Raw genomic sequence first — 23,990 nt, forward strand, 5'->3', positions numbered from 1 at the left:
TAGAAAATTTAAAATAATCCGTTTTGTGCTACAGAATACTCATCTGCCATCATAACTTATCTTCAACTGCCAAACACATGTTTACATGTGTTGTCTATAGTTCTTGCCCATTTATTTTCTGTATGTTCAATCTGCACAAATAGAAGTATCCTATTTAAATTTTCATCTTAATAACTGATAAAATTTTGATAATTATTACCTAGCTATATAATGGCATCATTTCAGAGGATTTAACAGTTAAAACATTTTATACAAGAATTGAGTTTATGTTTTATTAGGACAACACTGCCCTTTTCATCACTATAAAATAAATTTCGATGACTAAAAATAATTATATACATATAAAATGATAATCCTAGCTTAATTGAGCAATGTTTTGTTTTATCATTTTGTTAAGAAATCAAAACTAAAAATGATGTCATTATCACTTTGCTTTATTTTATAAACTCTAGCGTAGAAATTTGTTTGTGTTAATTAAATAAACATGTACAGTACATATATTTTAAAATAACTTTTGAGTTAAAAAACAATAATAATATAAGTTTTTTGTAACTTTTTCTAAACAGTTTCACATATAAAATTTATAATTATACATCTTTCATTTCTATTTAGTTCATTGCAAAAGATGTTCCTGTTGTTCACTACATTTACTCCAATGTTCTATTCGATGGGTCAATGCAATTACTCTTAACATTCTGACCTATTACTGTTCACTTGTATGCTTGAAGTAGTTCATTTAAATTGGAAAAGAAGTGCTTGTATTTACTATAATCCATCTAATAAAAAATGAATATTTCAAGGTTATTTTCAATGAGTGGTCACTCAACCTTGTTGAAGCTGTTGATGGTTAAGACACAGCACAATATTTGTCATGCCAATAATATCACTTTTGTATAACTTCAATTGTAATGCTAATAGGAGAGAGTACGGGAGATCGGATAAGGTTGGTTGTGCTTGTCTGGGCTCCAGCTTTGGTTTACGTTTTTGGCGGTTCCTTTGGTTATAGGCACAAATGCGATACATCGTTGGAAAGCACTTCGTCAGGGGGTTCGTATAGTATATTTGTAACGATAGGTTAAGCAGGGGGAAGTTATAAGGGGTTAATAATGACCAGGACCAATTATGGGGACTGACTACAATAGACTAAATTTTCTGCAAATAAACCTACAGAGGTCTATCGGCGCAATTTCTTCACTGGGCAAGGACTTATCTAACTTTGATATTGTACTGTTGCAAGAACCTTATAGCATTAGCAACAGGGTGGCTTGCCTTCCACACAGGCATCTTGTAGTACAGGACAATACTCATACCTCATGGGCTGCCATTGTTGTGCCCAATAACAATGTGGCCATACTCCATCATAAGAAGTATACAACGGACAAAATAGTCTGCATCGAAACCACACTTGGGGACCTCAGTCTGATTATTATCAACGTTTATGCTCCAGGCAAGGAAGACATAACTAATGAACTGGACCAAATACAGGATATCATAAATCACTTCAAGGATAGCCAATATGTGATTGCTGGTGATCTAAATGCCCACTCGCCTACTTGGGGGGGCAAGAAATTGGACCCCAGGGGGGAGGCTATCGAGGAGTTCCTGGCTGTGAATGGTTTGGTTGTTATTAATGACCCTAATTCCCCTCCTACGTACGAAGGTCCCAGGGGGCATTCCTGGATAGACATAACCTGTGTCTCTACTAGTATAATTAACAAGTTGCACAACTGGAAGGTCTGCACTAAAGACAGTCTATCGGACCACAGTTACATTAACTTCCATATTGGCTGTACAGATGACTATAGCACAATAAACAACATCAAATTCTACAGAACGAACAATGTGGATTGGGACTTTTTCTTCGAATGCCTAGATGATCGGATAGATCTGTCTCCCTCAATTAATAATAGGAGTGAGGCTGTGGACTACATTGACACCCAGATCCTAATGATCTCGCAAGTCTGTGATGAGTGCTTCCCTACTGATAGACCAAGGAAACAAGGGGTACCTTGGTGGAACAAAAATCTGGATAACATGAGGAAAATAAACAACCAAAACAGGAAGGCTTACCAACGCTGCAAGAACAATGACAGGGATTCTCTAAAGTTACGTTATTAGAACTATCAGGCCATCTATAAGGAGGCTATAAAGGACGCTAAGGTTAAATCATGGAAGGAATACTGCTCCTCCGCTTCTACAGACCCATGGGGTTTTGTTTACAAATGCTGCGCATCTAAACTTAAGACTCCCTCCTGCCTCACTAGTATCTGCTCGTCTGATGGTGGTGTGAAAAATATGGAGGACACGATCAATCTTATAATGGGGACCCTATGCCCGGACGATAACGAATCGGACGATGATTCTTTCCAGCACTCCATTAGGGAGCAGACTAGTGCTCCATTGCATTATAACAGCCCGCATTCTTTTACCGTTATGGAAATTGAGGCAGCTGTCAATAGGCTGGCAACACGTAAGGCTCCGGGTCTGGATGGGATAACTGCGGTCATTGTTCGGAAAATTTGGGAAAACCGTCCGAATCTCCTACTAACACTATACAACTTCTGCCTAAAGTTCTGTATATTTCCTGCCGATTGGAAAAAAGCGAGGATGGTACTTATTCCCAAGACCAAAGATGCCCACATCACTTCTCCGGGAGATTACCGGAATATCTCCCTACTTCCCATTTTGGGTAAAACATTAGAAAGGCTAATAATGAATAGAATGGTTTGGCATTTGGAGAAGGAAGAATACTTAAACGTACAGCAATTTGGATTTAGGTCTGGGACATGTACAACGGATGCCATTTTCTCACTGGTTAATAAAATTAAAGCCCTGCAAAACACCCACCCATACATTATGGGGCTCAGTCTGGATATAGCAGGCGCATTTAACTCGGCCTGGTGGCCTATGATATTGATGTGTCTTAAAAAGAGCCAGTGTCCAAATTATATATTCAACATGATAAGGAACTACTTGCATGATCGTACCGTCACACTACAAGTGGGCTCACGTTCCCATACTCGGCATATCACACGTGGGTGCCCGCAGGGCTCCGTGCTGGGCCCGCTATTGTGGAACTTGTTGTTCAATGGCTTTGTAAATGAAAATTTTGGAGGTGTCTGGACAGGGGCCTATGCTGACGACGCGATGATACTGGTAACAGCACATTCAAGGGCCGAACTTGAACACAAGGCCAACAGAATTCTGGAGAAGGTCCTCAATTGGGGAAGGAGGAACAGGCTTGAGTTTAATCCAAGCAAGACAAAAGGGATAATTTTTACCAGACCAAGGGCACGACATCTATACAAAAGGGTACCGACCATTAAAATGGGCGGCACCAGTGTTAAGGTAGTACCAACATTAAAATACTTGGGAATCTCGCTACACCACAAGCTTAGTTGGCTTCCTCATGTCAAGAACATTTGTAATAAAACTAATCTGCTATTCAATAAAATGACAAAGGTTGCGAAAACGAAATGGGGGCTCTCTCCCCAAATTATGAGTGTGATCTATGATTCTGTGTTCCTTCCTATGATCTCATACGCAGCCCCGGTCTGGGTCGAGGGTCAGAACCAGGTACATATTCATCGGAAGCTACAGAGCGCCCAGCGGAGAGCACTCCTTAGGATTTGTAGGGCGTACTCGACAACCTCCACGGCAGCCCTGCAGGTCATCGCAGGCAAACTGCCAATTGCACAGGAACTCGAGATGGTTTCGCAACGATGGAAAATGAGACATGGCTTGGATGTTTTCATAAACAATGAGAACTATAACAATATAGAGCAAACTCTACACTGCAAGTATAGTGAAGCACCAGAGAACTGGCCCTTTATTGCCAGTCACCCCTGGGCAGACCAAACTCTGGCCATTTTCTCGGACGGATCGAAGGATGGAGAGCAGGTAGGCAGCGCCTTCGTTGTCTATCAGGATAATAATGAAGTTCACCACTCCACATATAAGTTGGGAAGATTCTGTTCCGTGTTCCAAGCGGAACTTTGGGGTATCCTCTCAGCCGTAAGATGGTGCAATGATAACTTTGGTGGTATGAAAATTAATCTCTTTACTGACTCCAATTCCTCTGCGCAATCCATATGTAACTACAATTGGCACCACCCAATTGTAAATCAAATCCTCAAAGAAATATCAAAGAATGTCAACAGTTTTGCAATCGTTTGGGTAAGAGGACACATTGGAGTCTGCGGGAATGAGCGAGCGGACGAGCTGGCTCGTTGTGCTTCAAATATGAATTGTAATCCAAGCTACACTGCAATCCCTCAAAGCTTCATAATTAGTCGACTCAAAGAAAGTGCACTTATCAAGTGGCAGCAGATCTGGGACACTCAGAATAAAATAACAAGAAACTTCTTTCCCAAAGTTTCTACTACTGCTGGACATCTCATCCAACATAATGTCACCCAGTTCTACACAGCGCATGGAAGGTTCCAGAACTACCTTTACAGATTTAACAAGTCTTCAAACCAGAACTGCTTTTTGTGCGATGTCCCTGATGGTGTGGAGCACTACCTATTTTGGTGCCCCATGCTCGAGGACATGCGTCATCACATTATTACCATGTTGCCTGCTCATACCAACTGGCCATGCAATTTAAATGTACTTATCAACGATAAAAACATAAATCAAGCTTTTAACAAACTTGTTAATATGTATTTTAAAAGAACGATGGTCAGATAGGAATATAATGGATAGTGTTGTTTTGTTACTGTAATCTCCAAGCGAATTACTCTGTTCTGATGCTATATTCTTAATGTGAGCAACTTTGTTGTTAAATATTATATTGGCTATGTTTATTTATATACTTTGGTCGGACAAGCATATGCTCTCAAATATTAAACTGTATTATATTCAAAAGCGAATAACTTTGTTGATTTGTATTTCTAAAGTGTATATATTTTAAACCTTATTCCGTAATCTATGGGATATATGGTCTGATTTGTATAATTTCAATGTCATCTCTGCAGTTGTAACCTACACGCGAGCTTTTATAAACTATTATCTTTGTGTTTATATTGTATATAGTAAAAATGTTAAAATGTAAATATTCTCTGTACCTCACCTCGGTAATGCACTGCGGTGCCGAGGCAATTTGTAATAAAGTCTTTTACAAAGTGAAAAGTACAAAGTGTAATGCTAATAATATTTAGTCAGAAAACTTCATTTTGCTGACTAGAATAATTACTACACATTTAAAATGATAGCCCTAATTTGATCATGCAATGTTTCACCTTGTTTAAACATAATAGTCTTAACTTCTGCCATTTTGATAATGTAATCAGAACTAAAGATGATATTAGCAAAATGACAGTAAGTAATGCTCTTGTAAAGATGTCATTACATTTTAATTTGCTTCATTTTTTAAGCTGTACAGTGTAAAAATCAATTTTAAATAACACTTGTATAATACTTAAATTATTACTAATGACTTTCAGATTAGAAGAAAATAGTAAAATAAACCTTTGCGCAACATTTTCTAAACTGTATTCTATTTCTAACAATTAGAATGAACAAAAGGGAATTTCAACATCCTATTGAAAACCTGGTCATTATCTTATAAAGCAGCATATAGAAAAAATAAAGAAATATAATAATTTTAATTTAATATTGTTTTTGCTGTTATTTAATTATAAATTTACAAATAGTGAAAAAATACATCTTTCTTATGGGATCATACAAGATGTGACTTCAAATAACTTTGATTTTTTTTTTGTTAATATTATGTTTCTTTTCCTAGTTACTTTGACTGGAACCTGAAAAGTGCAGTTTCACATCTTCAAGATCTAGTCTAGGAATCAGACTAAGTTTACAGATGGAATTAAGGCTAACTGTGATACTGATGCAGAAATCCATAAGGATCTGAGCAGGAATTTTAGTGTATTTACTTCATGAATCTTCCTCTATATATCAAGCAGAAGTGTTCATTGCTGTTTGAAGTAGTTTCACTGTTTTTAATAGGTTCCCTTTATTAGGACTACCTATATTATTTCTGACAGACTGTTTTGATGACAATTGATTTTTATCAGTTTACATAAGCTCTTTGCAACTCTTTGGATTACCTGCCTGCAATAAAGTTTTCCTTATACAAGTGCCAGAGTACGAAAGTATTCATTGCAACTCACACACTGATTTGTTGGCCAAGCTTCTGACTTTTTTGCTAGACCTGACTTCTAGATATTTTGTTTAATATTTTTTTCAGCTTGTTAAAGACTGGACATTTTCCAGTCATCTCATCCATACAAAAATTTCTGATTTGAAGTACAGTAAGATTAATTTACCTTAGTTATCTTGTTTGTAAGCTAAAGAACTTTCTTTCAGTAGGCTTTATGCTCATTATTTGATTAGTATCATGATTAGCTTTTGAGTAATAGCGTGAACTAAAATTTTTACTCATTATCATCTTTTTTCTGTGATTCTAAATTTCTTTTTCAGATATAAATAATATCTAAAATATCTTCTTTAAAAGTTTACTATCTTTTTTAAAAAAAAATAGATTCAAAAAGTAATTTACTTAGAAGATGTACAAAGAACATTTTAAATCAGTAGTTTCAGGCAATGTTAAAATATAACATCATTTATAGAATGACTTGGGAAATAAATATGAAGATATTATAGAGCAAACCATCCTTCTAAAGGAATAAAAAGGAGAAATTCCATTTTATTTGTATAACTTGAAGTTTTTTAAATTTTTTTTACAAAACTACTTCAAGTCTTTAGCATCTCAATATCTTAAATTTTTTTATTCTTGAAGTTTTAAATTATTAAAACTTTTAAACATACATAACTGTCTGTCATGTGTTTTAAAATATTATATAAAACTTAACTTTTTAAACTTGAAAAACATTCCTAATATGTTTTAAATGACAATTTCAAACAAACATTTTATAACAAACTTAATAAAAGATTTTGTTAGAACATAAAATAGTTTGTGTAAAAGTTGTGATAGAAATAAGATGGCCTGATTAGGGCTGAAAATGTTTCATCAGTAAAATAAATGTTTTGGTAGTATTTATTTAAAAATTTAAAAGATAAAAATACTATTCTGGGCTGAAGGCTCCATATAGATAAATTGATTAACTAAAACTCATTAAATGAACGAATGAATGATTAACATTTTTGGAATGTTTGTCATTCCATCATCAGACCTGTTCTAAATTCTTGAAAACTTGTTTGTTTATCTAATCAATAAAAATATTGCTTGACAGGAGATAATTTTCCTAATACTTTTGTAATTTGAAATCTATTTCCAGGTGATATAAGGTAAACAAAGTCAAAACATAAAACATTCAAAAAATCAAACTCATTAAAACAAGTGCAAGTTTGAGTTAGTATGTTTTATGTTTTGATTTTGTTTATCACCTGAAAATAAATTTCAAAAGTGTATAAAAGTATTAGGGAAAGTTTTTTGGTTCCATCTTTTTAACTATTTTAATTCCAATAAAAAAAAAACCCAGTAGTTATAAAACCACCAGTCCCATGTTATAAAAATATCTTAAATTTACATTTATAAATATAATCTATTAAATTTATATAACAAATTTAATTATTTCAATAATTAAAACAATAATAATAATAATTGACTTATTTTCAATTATGTTAATTTAAATAAAAAAGATATATAAATACCCTTCATCAGTTTCATTTATGATGTCACATATTTCCATATTAACTGTCCAGTTTTCAGAAGCTAAAGATGCATCAGTTGCTTGTTCTGGAAAAAAATTTATTTTTATCAATAAAAACAGTTAAAATCATCTATTCAAATAAATAATTTGATGCTTCTGATTTGTTATTCTAAACTCAAAAATGGAATTCAGCAATTAATAAGACAAATGAATTATAATTATTATATTAACTGCAAAATTAATATTACAGGTAAACACCAGTTTTCTCAGACCCTATTTAATGAGTAACACTTATTTGTAGTCTTATTTTTTCATGAATGATATAAAGGCAACTTATTCTAGTGCCACTGAATCTGATTCTTACATCAGCAAATCATGTTTCTCCAGCTTATGGCATTCCAAATGTAGAAAATTACTAAAAGTCATTCGGTGTGTTGACTCCTCTGATTTGTATGTATTTTTCTCAAGTAGCATATTTAATATAATATAATAAAATTTTGCTCTTAATTGAGAAACAAGCTAAAATGTTATTCATTACAGTAAAAACATAAAACATTTTAAACACATTTTAATGTAAATGACTGTGTAAGCATCTATTTGAAAAAGAACTTATGTTGTTCATTCAGGATATAAGTGGTAACAAGTTTAGTTTCTTTTGAACTCTTAGAAATTTTCTTCTTAGAAGCAATTTTACATATAGTTGTTATGACTATACGTAAAATTGATACAATGTTATAATCCTTTAGTATACTAGAAATGTGAGTTTGATCATAGATTCAAAACTTTGGAAAGCAAACAGTATGTGCTACAATTTTCTATACTGTAAAAAACACATTTGAGCAGATAAAAAAAAATACAAACAGTGGCTTAATGTAGATGTAACAAAGTTTAAATTGGAAATGTGTGAATTAATAACAAATTCAAGAGTTACTGAATTACTTTAAGTCTGTTCATTAAAATCAAGTTTAAAGCTACACAATAACAATGACTATCCCAAAATTATGATACTGACTCTACTTCTTAAAATGTTTGGACCAACTTGGATTTGTGAAAGTACTCTCAGCACATTAGCATTCATAAAATGGAGATACAGGAGCTCACTTATAGATGAAAATACTAAATTGTAAGAATCATGTGTACAAAATATAAGTCTAATTATAGAGAAATAATAATCATAGTTTCCAACCATTGGCATTTTATATGTTCCATCAGTGGACAGGCCACTTTATCCTTTTGTCAGTGTTTTTAAAGAATTTGATATTATCACATAAACACTTCATTTAACAAGTCTAACACCAACATATATGCCAAAGACTTTGTATGTATTTTATTACAAACAACTGAAATGAACCAGAATGACATTATCAGATTTCTTCAATTGGGAAAGAACCAAGATTAATATTTTTGTATATGTATTTTGGTATATGTATGAGAATTTTAACTCAAATGTAATAATTTTAAATGGCAGATAAGATAAATTGCATCTTCAAGTCTGGCAATTTTAGTACCATCATTGTTGGCAGCCAAATCAATTATGGCAAACTCATCAGTATAAGGAAATGCTACTTTTACAGTTATACCAATTTGGTATAACTGTAAAAGTAGCATTTCCTTCCAAAGTAGCATTGAGCAGCATTACAATTTCTCTGCCCAAAAAAAAGAAATATCTAATCCATCATTTAAGAATATACAGGCAATATGGTATGAATTTTCCCAAGAAAATAACCATCATCAGCCTTTTACAAAGATTACAAATCTTTGTAAAATAGTAAGGCTGATGAGGATGTTTTACCAGACAGCATTGTAGGGCTTCTCCTGTACTGCTGTGTGATAAATGGAAAATATATTCAGTATGGTAAGAAAAAGATAAATAGGAAATAAATAACCAGAAAAATTATTGTCCTTAATAATTGCAGTGAAAGTCATAACAATTGTCATGACTGATAACAAGTGTCATGAGTACAATGTACCATTACAAAAGAAATTTTTAACAAAGCAAAACATTGCACAAAGGCATATAACGAAGGCACTCTTCATGCAATAACATGATTTATGATACATCAAGATGGAACACATCATAAATCCAGAGGTAGATTTATATGTCTCATAAAATATTTGATTTTTTTTAAATTGTGACATTAAAGAGTATAAAGTTATTGCTGTTTACAACAATAGCTTTATAAGATATACGCAGACATAATATTAAATTTTGTTTAGTAAAGATATTTAATATAAGCATTATGCAATATCAACGTTAATAAAGAATTTTTTAATAGTAAACTTTTATTTTTTACTATTTTTTTTACTTAAAATGTATTTTTTGTGAAGATGGCGATAGCACCAGAAAACGTTTTTTACCATATTTGCATTTTATTGCAGAGGCAGTAGCCTCAAAAGAAAGGTTGCCTATGTACTTGTGAATTTGTGGACTGTCAGTGGAGTGAATGACAGAAGCAAAGTATTTTACTTTTGTTAAACATTGCAATTTTATATTTATTTTTAAAGAATTTTTTGCTTTTTATGCTGTCAGCATTGTTTTCTACCAATGTTCTAGCTATTCTCCATTCTAAAGGTTGGCAAGTATGGATAATGAATCAAAAGTGCTATTTTCAGATTGGGAAGCAATCTGAAAATGGCAGAAAAAAAGGGAAGCAGTTGGCTGTAGTGGATACAGTGCAATGGATTAATAAAGCATGGAATGAAATGACTGCTCATACAGAACATGATTTTTGTTCATGGCAGTTTCTCAGCAGCAGGGACTGTACAGAGAATACAGGAGAGAACAGTCTTAACCTGATGACTGCTTGTAACACTGAACTGGACAAAGTGTCTTACTATGCAGTTGAAGCTAAATTGTCTGTTAGTGAGGATTATGAAAATTCAGATGATACTTTACTGAAATCTGAAAGAGATGAAGAAGATATTGAGTAAACTGAGAGCTTAATTTCTTTCAAGAAGTTTGGAAATAATGTTAAAAACGATAAAACTTTACAAGAAAAACATCCCAAATTTTTTTATAGCTTCAAAGCAATTAGAAAAAAATGCATGTGCAAATGGCATGTAAAAATACTCCACACAAAGCAAAACATTATTTTCACAAATAAATTGTTTTTCTACAAATACTTTGTTAACATATACAAATATCTTGAAACCCGATGTGTTAGTAATAAGCCAAACAACTACCGGATTAAATTGAGCTACTTTTCCACGATTATTTTTTAGTTAATTTCTAAATAATTTGTCACTAGAGTGAGGCATTAGGTCCCATCTCTAATGACAAATTATTTAAAAATTAATTAAAATAATTGCAGAAAAGTAGTTCAATTTAATCCAATAGTTGTTTGGCTTGTTTAACATTATAATAATCTGTTAAGATTTGAAACATTCAAGTTGAACAAAGTTTTTTTAGCTATTATGATATGATTTCTGTTATTTCTCACTTCTCCTTCTATACTAAACATCTTTCCAATCTGAATGAATGTGGATGTTTAGATAGAAGAAAGTCCAATGTAAATATACTGTATTTACTCAAATATAAGATGCTATTGAATCTTAGATACACTTTAATTTCTACATGCTCACCCACAGAATTTTTTTTTGAAAAAACAGACAACTCAAGACAAATTTATATTAATAGAATCAGTTATGTTGATGTAAAGTTGTTCAATATTTATTGCACAGTAAATACTGAACAACTTTATATGTCACTGTCTTCCATAGTATTTAAGTCAGAAACCTCTTCACTTTCCATTTTAGACTCCTGTGAATCAACACTAGATTCAATGCTCACATCTTTCCACATGTAACCATATTCAGTGTCATTTAAAGCATCAAAAATGCAACATTTTTTAAAGAATGCTGCATAACTTTTGCTGCAATTTTTATCCAAGTAATTATGATGATGTTACTATAATAGACTAACAAGATTAAACTAAGTTAATCTCTTAAATATTTACTATTATGAATTTTGGTCTAATAGAATCATTAAAATGATGCAATGGAATTAGTGACAGAAATAAGATGCATAACACTAGAGGTCACTAATTATGACATATTACATCAAACCTAAGACAATCCCTATTTTCAAAGATACTAAAACCTGAAAAAAGTGAATCCTGCATTCAAGTAAATACTACAAATATATATGATTAAAAATTTGTTTAAATTATAAGGCCTTCAATGCTATTAAAGTAATATTTAACGTTAAAAGAAAAGATGCTAATCTGTATTCTAAAACAATACTACTAGCAAACATTTACAAGATATACTCAAAAACATAATCATAAACTAAAAAAAATATGTATTATGAGATAAAAATAATTCACACTTGTCCATAAGAATTTCATAACAATAAACATATGATGAATGTGCTTGCTCTTGCTTGCATAGATATTGAGATAGGGAGCAAAATTTAATAACTTTTCTACAGAAATATATGTGCAGAATCATAACTGCAATGCACCAAATGAAAACTCCCACCACTCTGAAGATAAAATCTATACACATCAGTTAAAGTAATTCATAACTTCTATTTCTGGGTTTAAAATATCATATATTATCCAAATCTCAAAGCAGGTATTTTAATCTAAACAGAAATTTTCAGTTACTTTTACTTTTAGTAGACATCTTCAAGTTATAAATTTTATCTGACGATAACTGCTAAAAGTAGCTGAAAAATTACCTCTAGCGTCCAGTTGTATGTATGGTTAAGATGATATATAATGTATTAAAAAATCCTGGTTCTACATCAGTAGCTACATTAATTTATAAAATAGTAAACAACAGATAATTAATAATCCATAAGTAATTTATAAAAAATTTTACATCCATTATCAGTAATAGAATTTTACATTACCAGTATCTGCTCTAGCCAATTAAAGAACATAATATTGAGCTTGACGACATTTATAAGACTAATACAGAAACAGTTTTTAATCTAGCTTTAAAATAAAATCACTATATATCAACCAATTATGAATGGCAAAAAATCTGTTAAACAGAATGAAGCAAAAATTCACTCTATAACCATCTTGGATGGATGACTTGGAATCCCAGTACTATATATTAGAAGAACATCAAGAACACCACACATGACAAAGAGTTATGCATTCTCTTAGCTCCCATAGTAATAGCAGTATAAATTATATAAATTATAAACTATATAAATTGACCTCTAGTAGAATGAAACTTATCATGTTCATTAGGAATATTGATCATTTCCATTTGGCTAAACACTAGGAAGTCTTAAAAATATGTGAGGTTAGGAATGCAATTGCATTAATGCAATGGATGCATGTCCGTATCTAATCATAAAATGCATTAAGTAAGTTTGACTCAAAGTTCAATTAGATAAATGAACATTTATACCACATAAATTTTGACTAAAGCCAAATGATTGCAGAATTATATTGGGATATATTAATGCTACTATTAATAATTAAATGTTAAGTAATATGGCCTACAGATAGACATTGGGCACCTTCTCTTGATAAATTTAATATAGCCCAATATAATCAGTCAATCATTTGGCTTTAATCAATCACATTTATGGATGTTTATATTAGTAAATTTTGACTGTGGTTCATAATAGACTGTTGTAAAATGAATTAATCCAAAATTAAACACGTTTAACTATTGGATTGATCATTTAAAAGTTTTGTAAATGTTTGTGCAAGGTACATTTTTTAAACTGAGGGGAAAAAAAATTGAAATTATAGAATTACAGCATGTATAAATCTAAAGATAAATCACTTAAAGTAGTTGAAAGTTTGTTTTTACAATATTTATTGATCTCAGTGAATTATAACAGCAAACTTAAGAACATCTATAGAAAAGCTGCCACAGTAGAAATTTGATCCCGGTATACAAGCTCAACCCAACTGTCAGTAACATGTTGCACAATGATAAGGAAGAGTTGAACACTGCCCATAGCTTTGATGTGTATGCAATTCCCTTAGACCAGCGTTTCTCAAAGTGGGCGATAACGCCCCTTTGTGGGCAGTGAGTAAATCTAGGGGGCGCTGGAGGCAGGGTACTGAACAGTGACCAAAGACAAAAGTTGGGGTCACTGACAGCCGTTCCCTTTTCTCTGTTAAACGGATAAGAGAAAACATTGCGTTTAATGGTTTCCAGATGTTGAGAACAATGTACGGTAAGGGCACAAAGTGTGAAATTCATAGAAAAGTTTTCCTAAGAATGTTTCCGATTCTTTCTCATACAAGAGAAAATGGGTTAGGGGGCATTGGGTATAACTTTATAGACAAAGGGGGCGGTGGATCAAAAAAGTTTGAGAATCACTGCTCTTAGACAATGGATACTTTTGGGATTAGCATTATTTATGTGGGATAAACCTCCTGACATCTACCACTATAGATAAAAGAATACAAGTAAAATGCTAATAAAAGCCATTGTACTACCTCTTCAGTACCCTTTGCTACACAATAGGACAACAGTTTTATGGAATGATTCTGCCATGGTCAAGGGAATATGAAACCCAGCTCTAGTCAAATAGTCAGAAATTGTTGAATATATAAAATGAGCATCATAGGGTTGACTTCATGCTGCAACTGCATAAATCATTAAGAATTCAGAAAGCCCATCTAGCATGTAGTGACTCCTATGTAAATAGCAGGCCAACCTTTTAAAACCTTAGTTGTATGTCTTTGGAATCATCATCATTACGATGACATATCAGAACATGCACCAACATTCTATTTTCAGATGTTCATTCTAGAATTTCAACAAAATTTGTTTCCAGTGATTTTATTTTCATTAAAATATGTGAATAATAAGTTTAACAATAACTACTATAAGTGGTTAATATAAATACATAAACACTATATAGCCAAACACCTAGTAGAGAATAAACAGTGCATAAGAATAAATGTTTTCAGTGATCTTAAGCCATTATCTTCAGATTAGAACAGCCTTTGAATGTAGAACAACCTTAAAATATAGCATTTTTTATTTTGAACATAGTGTGCCACAAATGATGGAAAAATTCTTTTGATATTAAAGACTTTTTATTCCAATTGGTTAATGGTGTCTATGATGTGACTGACCTTTAGGAGTGTATTCAGAGTTGAAATAAGGCTATCCATGCTTGTGTGGGAGGGTTGTTGTCCTTATATTTGATGGCAGAGTCCACCTTTATAGCTTTGTAAATCTCATCTTTTTTTTTTTTTTTAAGTGCCATGTATATGTTTGATTTATGCATTGTCGAACATATGAGCTTTGCTTAGTCTAAGTGGGCATGGGTGTCTGTATCCAATTTAAGGGTGGACAATGCAAATGCTTGGCTTGTCACTATACAAGGTAAAACTCATACATTCAACACACAAATCAAACATGTAAATGGACTTCAAAGAAATTGAGATTTACACCAGTGGCCAAGTGGATAAAATTACCAAATACTGGTAGTAGTTGGTTTGCACATGGCCAACAGGTCAGCCACAGAGTTTTCCAGGTTTTCTTTACCTTAGTAACACCTAAATGGGGCCAGTATCCCATAAATGTCCTCCAGGGAAGCATCACCCTCGACAGATTGTCTACATCATGTTGCCATAACCAAATAAACCAAACTAATTCTAATAATTTTTCAATAAACTTGCTATTTACAAGGACATACTTTCCACATAGTTTATAGGCATTGTGATAATGTTCTTAAAATGGGTTTTACCACTTTAATTTTTGAAATTTACAATTGATAATGCTGGATGTAACAACTACTGTGATGGATACTTTATAAACCCAGGCAAAGCCAGGTGTAACATGCTAGTATTCTATAAAAACTGGGAAAGTAAAATTCTATTAATTTTTTTTTCCATGAATATATCTTAGTTATTTATCACACTCTTAAGTGTAAATATTAAAAAATAAAGTAATAAAAAACAATTATAATTTATTAAAATGATTTATAATTTTCCAATAAAAATTATAAAATCATAAGTCATTTCAATAAATAGATAAACAATTTAGGATAAAACTTACTATTCATTTTTTAAAATAATTCTATATTACTTATTTTTTTTATATGTATAATGTAATTTTGTATGTAATCTTCAGACATTATTATTATATAAGAATTGGAACTTCTAAATAGTGTATTTTTCTTTTACTATAAAAAGTTTTGTCTGTAAAGTTTATGGATTCATAAATATAAATATCCAAACCCAACAGTTATATAATACAGTAAAGCCAAATGATTGTCTCTAGTGTCAAATTACTTAGAATTTAATTAATAATAGTAATAGTAACATAGCCCAGTATAATCTAGCATTTGTTTGGCCTATATTTCAGCTTAAAAAATCAATAACACAATTACAGATTATTACTTTCACAAGTCCCAAAACAAATTGCACTGTGTAACTATTATTTTTGAATGTAATACTATAATGGACAATTAACACAGTGCATAAATATATCTAATAAGTTTATTCATGTTCAACTGTAACCCAGGTTTACATTATTAGCATCCAAAAAGTAAAACCAAAACTAACTGTCTGTAGTGTTGCTCAGCATGATATAATCATTCTAATTCCAATTTAATAACAACATTAAGGTGAATTAATAATTAAAATTAATAAAAATTATATTACTCAAATCCATTCTAAGATGTGTTTTTGCATAGCTAACCAAATACTTGTTATTCTACAGTATTTGTGTCATCAGTTCCAGTTTACATTATTTCTCTAAAAATACTTTGTTTATCCATTAGCAAACATCATTATCAACAACCTATTAGTTCTTATTACCCTATTAGTTATCATTATCAACAACCTATTAGTTCTTTTACCCAGATGCTAAACAACTTGTTTTCTGTTAAAGATAACAAAACCAGAAGAGGAGAGGGCATGAAAATGCCATAACAGAAATTATTCTGATTAAATAAAAAATTGGTTGAAATATGCCTATAGATAATGTAGATGATATTAAGTTTGCAAAAAAAAAAAATTGAACATTTTATTTCAGTTCTAATAATTCAGAAAGAGGAAAATTTCATAAATCATAAACAGCAGTAATTAAACAACAAAATAATCAGCACATTTTGTTCAGATGATTGATTAAGTTAATTTGGAAGATAACAAATGTCCAAACTTTTATTTTCAGACTTTTTTATATTAACAGAATTCAAAACTAAACAATGTTTATAATATTTATTCTGAAATATATCACTTACAAAAAAATAATTGCACAAGACTTGCAAAACACTTATTACTTAAAGAATATAAATGTCTAATGGATAATAAGCCTACAATTTTTTCAAAACTTACAAATATTTATTCACATTAATAAAACAAAGAATTTTAAATACTTAAACCATTTTGTTTAATGTACAATTAAAACAGTTTTGACTGGAATGACTGATAAAGAATAGATGGATTTTTTTCAAATATAAACAGAATAATTAAGGAGTTTGTAAGTCTTAAGATAATTTAGTAAATGAAATGCATTATTGAGAAAAATAAAAACATTTTGCATTTCCATTAACTATGGAAATGCAAAATGTTTTTATTTTAGAAATATTAAATATGTCTATTTTTTCTATAAAATAAATTGTCTAATATATAAATGTATAACAGCTGCTATCAGTAATATATTGCATATAAAAAATTTCACATGAATAAGCATTTTCTTCAGTGTATTTGGAAGATAACAAATGTCTTTGCTATTGGAGTACAACATAGTAACATATCTTCTACAGATCTCTATGTCAAAATCAAACTGCTTAAGAGACAAACATAGTAGAAATCAGATTAAAAAAACTAAAGATTATCAATAAAATATTAAATATATTAATATTTCAGAAGATAAATGTAAATTCTTCATAGATGTTACATTTTAAAATATATAAATTTTTAAGACTATTTTTATTTATTGAAAGTATCATTAAAGTATCATATCCATAACCATTCAGATAATACAGATTCCACCTAATAGCTACATGTAACATTACAGTAATATTTATACTTTTCAAATACACCTATCCCTCTTTTTGAATGGTGGATGCATTCCAAAGAATGCTGCATAAAACAAAAATTGTGTAAAAATGTACAGTACATATACCCTGCAGAAGAATGCTTGATAGTAACCACAAATTCAACGAAACAAAAATTAAGCAATTTACAAAAAACATGAGCCTTTTTTTTATTCTAATATCATTTATCATTAACATAATTTGTATGTAAATACTGTAAACACAAGGTAGCATAGGAAACAAAATGAACACACAGTATTTTCTGATATACTGTACAATACATAGTAATTAGTGATGTAACGAATAGTATATTTGGCCTCAGCCGAATACCGATTATTCGGCTAGGAGTGTGGCCGAATACCGAATATTCGGCCAGGAGTGTGGCTGAATGGCCGAATATTCGGCCAAACTATTTGGCTTGATTAACGCACGTACGAAAATTGGCGCGCAAACCGCATTATGGCAAGGATAGCGCACTCTGCTCTCTATTGGCCCGCTGTTACTATGATTTTTTCTTCCAGTAGGTCTAAATTATTTAAATTAATTAATTAAATTATAATTATTAAAGTTAATATGAGATGGAGCCTAACGTCTACCTCTAGTGCCAAATTGGTTTATAATTTATGTAATAGCGTAAATAGCTTGATATGATTCGGCAGTTGTTGGTATTTAGATGTAAGTTATAACATACAAGTTATTTTATTTGCAATCAATCTTTTTAACTCTAAAATTTTGTTTTTACTACGTATTTGTAGACTGAATAGTGCCTTAAGGATATACTTTAGTGGGGGCATATAGTCTAGTTTCTGCCCAGTTGTGGAACAGTTCAAATATATTATTGGGGGTTTTCTATTTGTGAAGTTTTGTGATATTTTGTTGCTATTGTTTTTGTCAATATTTTTAAAATTAACATGATTTCAAATGTTATCTTTTGCATATAATGAAAAATGCTAGTTCTTTGTTTTATATATAAAATAAATTATATATTAGTTACTCATCTTGTAGAAATAGATAAATAATTATTTCATTAAATACGATAAGTTTCAATAAAACGTTTCGTAAATCATTTTAAAATATCGTAAAAAATATAAAAATATACGCGAATACGAACATAACATAATTAACTAAACAATAATATTAATGCCCGATACATTCTAACCTACACGCCATCAATGTCATAAGATATCGGGCTATAGTATAAGATAAAGGCTATAATATTATTTAATTATGAAATAATTTAATACTAGAGTTAGATGCTATTTCTTATTAACTTTAATAATTATAGTTTAATTTTCAGCATTAATAAAAGTTACGAAAATGATTAATTTACTGTTTTTGTTATTTCTTACTCCTGTTTTTAGGTATTCGGTATTCGGCCGAATAGTGACTAAATATTCGGTATTCGGCCGAATAGTGAAAAATAGGCCGAATAGGCCGAATACTGGGTAGTAACCGAATATTCGTGACATCACTAATAGTAATGTATTGCGCTTAAAAAAGATAAATGAACTCTTGATTTCAACGAAAAATGCAACTTTTTTAATAACACAATTTTAACAAAAAATTGATCACATTATAAGAGGATTAATTTTCTTTTGTCAACCACATTATTTCAAAATTGCTTAAAATTAGACCACATAAAAAGAGGGATAGGTATATTTAACTTTGAAATTTTTACTATGATTACTATGACTAAAATTTGAACTATGAAATTTTAAAGACTATTATTTTATAATAAATAAATGAATTATGTATTTTTACTCAAATGCTAAGAAATAAAAGAAATAAAGCTCAGTAAAAAGATACAGATAATTTTATAAATAAATGTATTGACTGTAGTAATAAAGTCATCATTGTTTGATGACAACTTTATATTTCTCATCAAACAAATTTTCCAATTCAGCTTTGTGTGTCAGTAATTTTATAATTTTTATATATACAGTAAAACCTGCCTAAATGGAAAAAATTCTTCAGAACAGAACAATTTTCTATGTTAAATTTTGTTAAAAACCAGAAATCTGTCCAACGTGGAAATGGAAGATATTTTTTGGATACAAAGAATGCAACTTGACCTGGATAAAGCAACCTGGAAATTTAATATTCCACTCAGACAAATGAGTAAAAATCACCTCTAGGAATAACAATCGTGACAGATTGTATCTTTATAACAAATTTGAACCCTGTCATAGAAAAAAAATGACATACAACAAGGAGTTATATGGACACAAGGTCTTTGTTAATATTAATCTCTATTGAAATTAACCATGGGTATAATCAAATACTTTCAAGAATTTAATTCTTGAGAATAAGAAATAAATTTGTAATTCACAAAAATGATGATAATAAGGTAACACAGTGCTATTGTTTACAGAGTATTTAGTAACTAACTAGTATAGAATATTCAAAAACAAATTGATTAATATGTTGCTAATTAGAGATCAAAGTAAATAATTAAAGTATTAAAATTTCTTGAGAAGTCAATCACAGAATAACTTGGTCTTTCTGTTACTGTAATTAAATTAGAATTTCAAATAGCAGCACAAGACACTAGTTTTTGACACTCCAATTGGCTTGTTTGTGAGTTCATAAGGATCATATCTGAGAACAATTGGAATATGAAGTACAAGTTCTTTGAAATAACAAGAACTTTTTGCAATTGAATAGTTCTCAATTCTTGTATTTGAATATTCCTATCCTTAGGATCCCTTTGGGTTTAATTGGATTAAACCTAGTAATATTTTTAAGCATGTAAAAGTGATTTTACTGTAAAAATGAATGTAACTGTGTAACATTTATATAAAGTAATTTAAAGATTAAAAATATATATATATTAAAATGTGTTCAAACTGAAACCTGCCAAAACGGAAAAAATAATTCAGTACAACAAAATTTTGGTTTATACAGATTTTATTGTTAAGAAAATAAATTGAGTTAATCTGGAAAGTTTAAATAAAGACAAAGATTATATATATGTATATACTGGTACAGTGCATAGTATATACAAAATCATATAAAATATTTCAAACATATTTCAAATGTACAGTAAAACCTGCTGTGACCACTGAAGGGACCAGCTCAAAGTGGTCATCTTACACAGGTGGTCACATTAGCAGGTTTTAGTGTATAAAGTACTAACTGAAAAAGAAAGTAACATTAATAATTGAAATAAAATACAACTTGACGAATGACGAATAAAATATTGCTCTGACTTTATCATTAATAGCACTAGATATTAATTTTATGTAATTGGATAAGATATCATGTAAGACAACCTAAGCTATCCATCATACATAATTCAATAAAAACTTTTTAATAAATTATATATTAGTAAATTAAAATAAACAGAGAACAAAGTTAGTACTCGGTACCACAATTTCATAAATGAACAAAAAGTTATTATTTTAAGTTATCAGGGAAATATTTAATAATTGGCCTAAATTTAGACCATATTCAGCAAATAAAAGTGGAATAAAGCATTTTAAATAGCTTACAGAATTAAATATTAAAATTTTATAAATTTAAATTTGTAAATTTTAAATAATTTGATATGAAACACATACAGATGTAAGTTATGTATTCATTCAATTAGTAATAACTAGCATATTTGTTGCCTCATGACTCATTTGTATGTCTTAATGACTGGTTTGAATAGATACTGATAGAACGAGTCATAATTATCTTTATCTTAATTTATTAATACACAACTCAAAGGAATAACCATGTATTTTATTAAATTAATATATAATTAACATACAAAAATATTAAACAAGAGAATTTCCAATAGTTATAAAGAGAACTTTCAATATTGTAAAGATAATAAACACACTAATCCAGTTGTAAAATCAATATAAGTTTCATCCAAAAAGATAAACAATCTAATCTTGTCTGTAATCAGCAAATATGACTGACTTGTTAACTACATTACAAATCTAGCTCTGAAGATTATGGAATTTTAATTTATATTATTATAATAAAATGGAAGTGGCAAATAAAAGTTCAAAAAAATACTCTTATCTATTCAGAATATTTAAATTATTTTTTTTTAAATGCTAAAACATTTAATACAGGTAGACCATATGATTTACAATCCAGCCAGGGACAGACACATTTCAGAATCAGTGAAAATGGGATCTATAATTGACTAAACTTCAGTTATTTTTAAAACTTATTTATTGATCTATAAACTGATGATATTATATTGATGTGTTAATAAAAATTGCTATATTCAGAGATTAATTCTAGAATTGAACATTAAAAACAAGCAAAACTGGAGACAACTTGTCACCCTATTGAATATTCATAGAAAAGATATTCATAAGACAATATTAAAATTTTCTCAAATATGTTATTGCATAACTTGGCAATATTCAAACAAAATAATAATTTAATATGTAAATTCTTTTAAATGTTAAATAAGTATGATTCAGTTTATGAATATTTAATGATTTAAATACAAATATTTATTAACTTAAATTGGCCTTGAAACATGTAGAGGACACATCTACAAAATTACATATATATTAAATTTCACTAAATCATAAAGTTCATTTTTATGGATTCACTAGAAGAGATGTCTTCAGAACTTAATTGAAGTCACATAGTGTTTGATGATATGAGAACAGAACAACAAATGAATAAATTATTTATACAGAGTAGTTATAATTACATCAACTGCAAGAAATAAAACAAATTACAAATGTACTGTTTAATAACATCACCACTAAACGTAAAATTTTAAGTAAAAATTATAAAATAAATTTCATCCTCATTTCGATTAAATTAATACAAGATCTTCTCGAAGTAAAACGAAAATGTTCATGTATCAATCACAAAACAAAGCATCATATTTAAAATAATCGCATACAAAATTATAAATACGCCAAACATTTGTCGCAATACGAAAACAATTTTTATTTTTATTTCAAAATAACTTTGAAATAATTACATATAACAGTTTAAAATATCTAAAAAATGAATTAAATTCTCTTGAACTTCACTTTAAAGATTAAGTTAACATCTGTAAATGATCAAAGAACTAAATTATTCTTGAAGTCATCAGTAGCTTGATAACTGCAGATATAATTTAGCTGTCCTTTTCTTCTAAGCAATGATGCAGAATAAATACAAATGCTCTCCAATGTATTTATTATAAAGCTAAATTACCTTTTATAATACATTGATTATATTTATTCATTTTTCTTGTAGCTTAATACAAATTATTATTTGTGTGTTTTAATAGCTTGGTTCATTAAGTACTGAATAACAATACTTATTCAACCGAAGATCAAATATTTAAGTGTATATTTATATATAATATGTATATGTATCATTTTTTTTTTTTTTGCGCTTTGTTAGTAGAAATAATCGTTAACTTACCAATTTTCTGTCCAACTGGAGTGTTAAATGGGTTTCCACCGAGTTGTGCAAGTATTGCAGCCATTTTAAATGCACCTTACGTAGAAACGTAGATAGATAATGTTGACGTAAATGATGAATGAATTGTTACGATAGCTTTTGACAACTTATTCATATATTGTCTTTACGAGTATTTAACGCTTTAAAGTTCAGTAAATATAATATTGAATATATTTTATCTCTTATATGATTAAATCATATGTCTAACATATACGAAATTGAGATAAATCAATCGCTTTCCTGATTCTAACTCGACAGATGATAAAAAAATATCCCTCTGGTGTCGAAAAACGTTACTTTAAATTTCCGATATTTTTATTTTAAGTTTGTAAAGTTTGTTTAAACGTTAATAAACCTAAAAAATTAATGTAAACGCGATATAATGTTTAAATATTATATAATTTGTCATTATAAACCGTAATGGTTAATAAAATATTTAAAATATTTATTTGATATTATTCACATAATACGGATATATCGTGTTATCGAAAATAAAAGCGAATCGCGAATGCGTAATAATAAATGATATATTGTAAAATAGAAAAATTATATTAATAGTTTTTATATTAATATATTTATTATTATTTTAAAAAATTTAAATGCAGTAATGTCAATTAGTATTATCGGAATTAGACCGGATGGCCGAGCGGTCAAGGTGTCAACTTATCACTCTGGGGGACCTGGTATCAAATCCGGACGGGTCAAAAAAAATTCCCAAGAATTTTTCGAAGGTGGTCCGTCCGGCTATGGCGGGCCCCGTCCCTCACCACCCGGCAGCCCCATTGTGAGCCAGGCCGAACCCACAATGGGCCTGTTGAAAAAAGGCCCTCTCAGTGCCTACCGGGCGGAGAGTTTAAGCATTTATCTCAAAAATAAAAAAAAAGTATTATGGGAACGGAGAAAAGGAATAAGAAACACATACCGTATTTTTATTTTTGATATTTTTTGAAATAATTCTCTGT

The 23,990-nt window shown here is 30.0% G+C and overlaps 1 protein-coding gene across 4 annotated transcripts in view; it reads right to left on the minus strand.

Moving 5' to 3' along the window:
* The window catches only part of LOC136987702 (TOM1-like protein 2), a 68,731-nt gene extending 45,439 nt beyond the window's left edge, over nucleotides 1–23,292 (minus strand). For all 4 annotated transcript variants that reach the window (XM_067285465.1, XM_067285464.1, XM_067285467.1 and 1 more), the window contains exons 1-2: nucleotides 22,990–23,292; nucleotides 7,639–7,723 (exon numbers count right to left, since the gene is read on the minus strand). In XM_067285465.1, the coding sequence (XP_067141566.1) occupies nucleotides 7,639–7,723; nucleotides 22,990–23,053 (149 nt within the window). In that variant the 5' untranslated portion in view covers nucleotides 23,054–23,292. The remainder of the gene's footprint in view (nucleotides 1–7,638; nucleotides 7,724–22,989) is intronic.
* Nucleotides 23,293–23,990: the final 698 nt, after the last annotated feature.

This window comes from Centruroides vittatus, unplaced genomic scaffold, assembly GCF_030686945.1.
Source record: "Centruroides vittatus isolate TY-2023 unplaced genomic scaffold, ASM3068694v2 scaffold_2569, whole genome shotgun sequence".
In the NCBI taxonomy this organism is placed as follows: domain Eukaryota; kingdom Metazoa; phylum Arthropoda; class Arachnida; order Scorpiones; family Buthidae; genus Centruroides; species Centruroides vittatus.